The 7,944-nt window shown below is 32.5% G+C and overlaps 1 protein-coding gene across 1 annotated transcript; it reads left to right on the forward strand.

The window, feature by feature from the left end:
• Positions 1-5: 5 nt before the first annotated feature.
• LOC132719696 (putative ferric-chelate reductase 1) lies at positions 6-6,061 on the forward strand (the record flags this gene model as incomplete). The annotated part of the gene is given in 6 exon segments (XM_060703530.1): positions 6-91; positions 568-633; positions 1,485-1,584; positions 2,346-2,492; positions 4,203-4,288; positions 4,896-6,061. Coding segments are annotated over 6 exon segments (572 nt in total), but the record flags the coding sequence as incomplete, so codon positions are not given.
• Positions 6,062-7,944: the final 1,883 nt, after the last annotated feature.

Raw genomic sequence — 7,944 nt, forward strand, 5'->3', positions numbered from 1 at the left:
TTCAGTTCATCGAGGAGCAATGGTGCTAGCTGTGTTGTTTGTTGTAATAGGTTTCATACCTATTTTTGTTGAAGTCCAAGGCTACAGTCAGGTTCGTACAAAGATTTGTTTGGTTAACGTCTGCTGTTTTGTTAATATGATATGCAGACCAAAAATTAATGTGTTATGAAATTAAATTTTGTGCTTATAAGAACAGATTTTGTAATATTCGATCAGTTTAAAAGAGAAACCTTTCGCTGAAAAAGTAAAACATTTCGAACAATTAAAATAATGGCTTACTTTACCTTTGAATTAAACACACTACGTAAACTGATTATTCAAGATATTTTTGAAATGGTTCCAAGATGTGGACTGGTTAACAGAAGATCCATTAAAAGTAGGCCGGTTCTCGCACCAACTAAAGTATAGTAAATATGGCACTTAATTATTTCATCATTTAGAAACTACAAGATTTACTAAATATATAATGACATTTCATCGAATGTTGTCTTGATAAAAAGTTCAAATGTATACATATGCATTTTCTTCACCCAAAGTTTAACTTTAAAGTCCCTGTATTATTTTCAGATTATAGAATCCGGCACGGCTCATCCTGTTTTAGGAATTCTGGTGACGGTCTTGTGTTTCCTCAATGTAAGTTGTTAACTTATTACCCTATTACCTTGTATACGAATATATGTATGAAATTGATTTTTTTAAAATTTGATTTACAATAAGATATATTGGTTGGTATTCTTACCTTGCCGCGCGTGTTATTCAAACATTTGCACAATTTGGCGTTGCATGATTTGCGGAACTCCTACATCATTTTCACATTCCTGCGTTACGGACTTTGACGGTGGTAAAGATAAATAATTATTGTTACGCTAGGTTTTTAAAGCAATTTGTTTTCCAGTTACTTAACAGGAAATCATTTTTTTTTTCGTTCAATTTGGACAAGAGTGTCTCAATTATATGAGCCTTTTAACCCTTACCTTGTTGTTATTGTAAATGACAACACTTTATCACCTGTCCAGGCCAGTCTGAACATCCATGAAATCTGAGCGTGCGCAATACTGTTGGTAGCTTGGTTTTTTTTTTATTTTAATATTAATCAATATCATTTAAACTTTTATGAACTTTCCAAATTAAAATCAGGGCACATTCAAATATGCACTTGACAAATGTACACGATTTACCAAACGGGACTGCATTAACTGGTCGTATTACGCAATAACGGGGTTGTCTCGATATCGGTGTTGGCGACCATTGAAATAGAGAAGGAAAAATCGGGTCTGAAAAAATTGTTCTCATTAAATAGCGGGTTGGTCTCAAAATCGGGGTGGTCGCAAAGCGTGTTTGTTAATATGTATTATGTATATGTATTAAAAATCTGCAGGTTACGGGTTGAAGAATATTTAAAGTAAATTTAATGAAAACACAATTAAATGCAAAACTATGATTAAAGAAGACGTATAAAGAGATGTTTTTATATTATATTTTAGCCAATTATGGCTCTGTTTCGACCTGATGGTGACCACAAATTCAGGTGGATCTTCAACTGGGCACATTTGGGTGTCGGTGTCATTGCACAGGTGTTAGCCGGTAAGACAATAGAGAAATTAGTTTCATATATTAACCTCTTATCTATGACTATAAGTAATTAAAAAAAAACAATTAAAGTACCAATTTGAAGAAGAAAATATATATTTTTGTTTAAGTAATTTGTTTAAGCAATCAGCCGACACCATACAGTTTAAAAAAACGCCTTTTAAAGTTTAATAACATAACTTAGCAATTCAATTCAATTCAATCCTTATAGTTTATATCATGTAAAAAGTTGACAGCAGCTTTAAAGAAGAGAAAATTTAAGTTACCTTGATATGGTTTGTAGATATAAGAAATTGAGCCCCTGGGTTTGAATCCCGATTAGAGCTTGTGTTCTGGATCTATTTCTTACTCAATTCGTCCATTTACAAATTTGACTTTTACATCTTATGTGATTTGATACAGTGTGTCATTAACAAATAAAAAGATCATAAAAATACATATAGATTTACATTTAGCTCAAACATGTACAATGTATATGAAGTTTATTTTCATTTATATTTGTCATATCTTAGATGAAATTATAAATTGTTTCCGAAATCACTGTATCTAGTAATACATAGGTCTTTTTATCATTTTCCTTGCGCCCTGTACTGTGTTTGTTTGGGGTCCTCCTCTGGGCTCCTTGTCGCTGGGTCGTGTTGGGGTTGCGTTTGTTGAACGCTGCATTTCCTGATTGATCTTGTTTATCATGTTTTATCATATACCTAAAATAAAAAAAGGGAAACAAATTGACATTTTTTTCACTTCTGTTTTAGTTGTGACTGTTTTCCTTGGATACGTACTAGAACGTTCTATGATGCCAAACGAAGCTATCTACGTGACCATTACACATCTGATCGTCATCGCTATCATCTGTGTAGTCCTCGAGATCACCAAATGGAAATCTTATATGAAGCAAAAAAGTAAATATTATTTCTAAGTGCTTTCTACATTTTGTATAAGTGATTACATAATTTATGTTGTTAAATAATGAATGGGTTAATACATGACTCATTGGTTATTTTTATGTCCCAAAATATACATGAACACTTCTTCTTGTTTGAATGCCTTTACAAAATACAGAGTAAGCACGATGAAAACCAAGTTATTTTTTCAACACTTCTTGTATTTCCTGAATTACACTAACCTATTAATACCAGCAGGGACAGAGTGAAATTTAGCGCACTTACTATGAAGTCGCTTTCATCCGCTATCAGGGGAAAACCGAAGAAAAATTAATAGTATCTAAATAAATTATACGCGGTCTGAGATAACATGTATGATATGTATAAGTTAAATTGAAATCACATTTTAATCCAGTTAAAATATAATGTCTTATTATAACATGTTAGAGAAAAAGCCTTAGTTAACTGGACGCTGCCAATTTGAAACTCTTGGACTGGTACTATATTTGAGTTGTAATTAGATTTCAAGACGCTTTTGAAAAAAAAAATGTTGTTAAAGCGCCAACAAAATTCAGACAGTTGCTAGTGGCAGTCTTCTGTCCCGAAGAAGACTTCCGGTAGAAGTATGATGTAGAAAATCAGTAAATAAACATTATAATCATTTAGAAGAACTGAAGTAACGATGATGAACATAAGAAATTACTTTTTAATATCCATTTTGATAAATCATCACGTTTGAATAAATTAAAAACTATTTTGATTAGAGATTAACAAAATAAGCGGATGAGATATTCGGAAATACTCGGAATACTTCAATGATAGGCTGGACATCACCTATTCATTCGTATCTTAAAATCTACTCATTATTTGACATATCCTGTGTATATATTGAACACTTTATGCTTGTTATTAAATCATGAAGGCTTTCTGCGTCAAAGGTAGCTCCTAATGTCATATTACAATTGTACGAGTACTTATTTTCAAACATAGGAGAAAAATTAAAATAATTTGAAAACATACGAGATACACGTATAAGAAAAGATCTATTTCATTGCTCCTCAATGATAATGCATTTTAACTTAAACTTTTACCGCATGAGCATTTTATGAAAATGGCTGTTTTCATTAAAAAGCCTCCTGTTACAAGTTCAAATCGCTATGAAACCATAAAAAATGTTTCAAGCTTGCATGACACAAATGTTGGTTAGACCATAGCCTTTGTAACAGCATGCTGAATCTTAAACTTTCTATTGCCATGACAAAGAGGGGATATATCAAAATTGTCGAAAATCACTATTTTACGTTGATTTTCCCGTCAAAACTGAATTCAAAGTGGTCAATGGATTGAAAAAAAGTCAAAGACTGTCAGCGTAGGCTACACGTTACCTTAAGATCTACCTGGTGCCATTTTTATCCTCTCACAAGTTCAAAATTTTCTCGGCGATGAGTGGGGCGACAGCCCACCTGCAACCCCTCCAGCAGAAGAGGGCACCACCCCTCTTGCACCCCAATGATGTATCTCTTTTAATAGGAGGAGGCGCCAAAAAAGCGAAAACGCCAAACTAGTGTTTGAGGCCCAAATAAGGCATTTTTTCATTACTTGAGGCCTCAAACGGGGGGAGGTTGAAAAGGTGAAAGCACGTCTATAGGTAATGGGTCAAACAGAAAAGGATTTTCAAAAAAAAAAAAATTATAATCGCTATGTTTTTTCCCACACATTTATTAACAGAGCAAGTAGAAGACAAGAATGGAGTACTTCCTGAAGATATCGAGATGAAAGAGGTCAAGGACGTGTCAGAACCTCCAAAACCCTCGGTAAGTTTTTATTATGGTAAAAAATTGTTTTGCTTTTTAAATTCAAAGCATCAGACTTTAAATTTGCCTCAGCATTGCTTTAGATATTTGCTAAACATACAGTACAAATAATTGTTATATTCTATTAACTGCATTTTTATACAAAGTTTATACGAGGTCACTTTGTATAAAAATATGATTTTCACGTGTTAGTGTCATACCTTCACAAGATTAATTATTATTATTATTATTATTATTATTATTATTATTATTATTCGCAAATGTATTATGTCGCTATGGATGAAATATGATAGATGAATATGGTAGATGAAATGATAAATTTGAAAAAAAAAAGAAATAAGCAGCATTAATTGTGTCCCTTTCATAACACGTAGATAAAATGAAAAAAAAATTATACTTACCTAATTTCACACAAATCTAGTTATAAAACGAAATAAGATTGATGTATAAATTTAAGGCTAATGCATGTAAGTCCTACTAGGAATTAAAGTTGCAAATTATTTTATATGCCAGTTGTTTTAGAAAAATCATATTATGTTGGGCGACATTGGCCTTAACATGCCTATTTATTTGATGACTAATTAATATTGAATATTATTCATTTCAGGTCCTTCCGTTTGCCTTGATGTTGCTCCTCGGTGGATTCTTGTTTGGTTCCGCGATGGCGATCTTAGTGATTATAGCTGATAGCTAAATCCGGGAACCAGTAACTACCGGTTTCTGTAGTTCCATATTCCCTCACATACGCTAGGAACCAGAAATATTAACACCCGTTTGTTCTGTGTGCTAATAATCATCGAATTGTATGTTTCCTAAAACACAACAACGTTTTTGATGAATTAAAAAACTCTTTACATGAATATAAACAGCAAGCTAGTTGTAGTTGAATACTGTTTTGTGTGCCATAGAATTTTACTTTTCATACTGATTTGATTACAACTATACATTAGATGAATTCTTACCAAAGACTATCCGTTAGTTTGAATGAAACAGTGGAAAAAAGAACCTTTTAGATAATAGGTGCTTGAATAACTTGTACATTGTGTGTTTAATCATGTTTTTCAAACTATTTTGTTTATTTCATTTGTTAGACTATTAACGCTTATAACCATTCACCTGCCGGAACAGAATGTTTAAAGCCTTTACCGCCAGTTTGAACCCAGACCATCCGGTACATCTCCTACGCAGTCAATCTCCTACGCAGTGATCTCCCCTTATCAGCACAATCTGCTAAGGGAGGTAATCACTGTGAGGAATTTGTCACACAGTCTGACTAGGCTCTATACTGTGGGTTGCTTAAAATTTTGTATTTTGATACAAAAATCGCGTGAATTTTGAATGGGCGGTTCTGCTTTTAAGTCAGAGCAAGTCCATTACACAAATGCAGAAGGTTTAGAACTAAAAGGCCAATTATGCCTCAGATATGCCACTGTTTTTATTTCTAAAAAACTTTATTTTTTATATTTCTTTACAGTTTCCAAAACATTACTCATTTGTCATATAGATGAAATAAATTTGCTTTGTTGTTTTATATATATGAGAAGTTGGTATAATTATAGTGAATAAACGTTTGTGGATTTCTGAGACATAATGTGCCTTAAATAAGAGTTAATATATGTGAGTAATTGCATGAATAATACAAATATAGTATATTCTGCTTTGTTCTAAGCGATGCTCAAGTGTTAAAATACGCAATTTGAATGTGATACATTTACATATAAGTTCTGTCTTTGTTTATCTTTTTCTAATAAAATTTATACATGTATAAATATATCGTTTGTTTTATTTTGCTTTTTGTGCAAACACGATGTAAAATATACAATGTAGTAAGAAACAAAGTTTTTTCCTTAAGAATTCCATATCAATGTGACATAATTCAGCAAGTGACATGAAATAGTAGCAAAACCAGCTTTTCGGCAACTTTCTACAATTCTGCCCAAACCAACCAAATTCCAAAACCTTGAATGGTATCAGGGCACTTGATGACTTTCATTTCGTGAAGGTTTGGATAAATTCCTTAAGAATGGAGTTGTTTATTCGGCTTCAAAGCAGCCGAGTCTTTTAGAACTTTGAAAAAGACACATGATTTACTGCGGAATGACACAATTAACTTTGTGAGTCATCAATAAAAAATAAAGTTTCCTTTTAAAAGGAAAGGCTTGCACAGTTGTGCCTTCATCCCAACATATTTATTTGTTTTTATTTTTGTAAAAACGAATATTTTTGTCAAAACGATTTGAAATCTATTCTCTATTGTATAAAACTAATAAAGAAAATAATCAATCGTAAAAATACTAACGTGAAGATCTATCATACTGAAAGGAAACAAGTGTGCACATTTCATTTAATTAATAAGCATGTTCCCAGATACGATGCGCTATCTATAAATCGTCACGTGGTAAGGTTAATGATATGCATGGGCTATTTTTAGATTACCTCACCAAGTTCAGTAGATCTAAATATAACTCGATCATGCCCTGTGTGATTTGGACCACCCTTTGAAGACGGAATACTACTACAGTCAACATCCTCTATTGTGTAAAACTAATACAGACAAAAAACAATTATAAAAGAAACTAACTTTTGCGTCTTGAAAAAGAATTGAAACGGAACAATTTCGTTTATAATTTATTACGGTTTAAATCAATAAATCAAGTAAAAATACGAATCCTATTTATATAAACAAACTGGGATTACCGAAGTACTAAAATAGCTTAGATTTCCGTAATATTACTTCGTCTGATTCCGCAGTATGACGGAATCACCCGAATTGTCACGATTGCAATCGGAAGTACATCGGCTATTATCATTAATCCGAAGAGTGACGGAAAAGGCCGAAAAGTTGCGATTGGCACGATTTCAGCTGGTTTCCCGTTCAATCATGCACTTATAAATGTAAGCAGAAAACCACCTAACCGGAACAGGTTTTCCAAATGAAATGGCTTGCAGCCGTGGCTGCAAGCCAAAAAGTACAAAAATGTAAATAAAAACATTCACATACATCAGCTTTACACTTCAGGATTAATTTAAGATTTCTTGCTTTGTTGCAAAACATTTTTATTTACATTTTCCTCAAATAGAAATAAACCAATGTTCTCTTATCCCCGTATACATATAATGGACTGTGCAACTGTTTGTAGTTTACCGAGATTTGATACCGTTGAACCAGACTCTAAAATCAAATTTTCATCTATAAAAACAAAGGTAAGCCTAAAGGGGAACTGTTTCACATGAAAAAAAAAACGCATTGGTATTGCGTTGGATTAAACATCTAAATTTTATAATCTATAATCTAGAAAGTTAACTAGGAAATAAGTTTGTTTTGTAGATAATGACTGACCTATACATGTATACTATGTTTATGCACAAATGTGATTTTTATGTTGTTGGTCATTTGATTATTAAAAGTTTAGATATCATTTAGTTGGGATAAAATTAATAATGTCCAAAGCATTAGGATAAACCATTATAAGCGTGTCTGACCTGTCTATGTATAAGATACATCGTGTCGGATTCCTGGCACAATACTGCATTGACTTAAGGGTACCTGTCATCAATGTCATGTCACACTATATAAACGAGCACTACTGGAAGGATGAAATAAAATTTTCGTGTCTTTATGTTTCCCTTTTATTTTCAACAAAACAGACATCCGT

This window comes from Ruditapes philippinarum, unplaced genomic scaffold, assembly GCF_026571515.1.
Source record: "Ruditapes philippinarum isolate M1 unplaced genomic scaffold, ASM2657151v2 ctg13809_1_1_1_1, whole genome shotgun sequence".
NCBI lineage: Eukaryota > Metazoa > Mollusca > Bivalvia > Venerida > Veneridae > Ruditapes > Ruditapes philippinarum.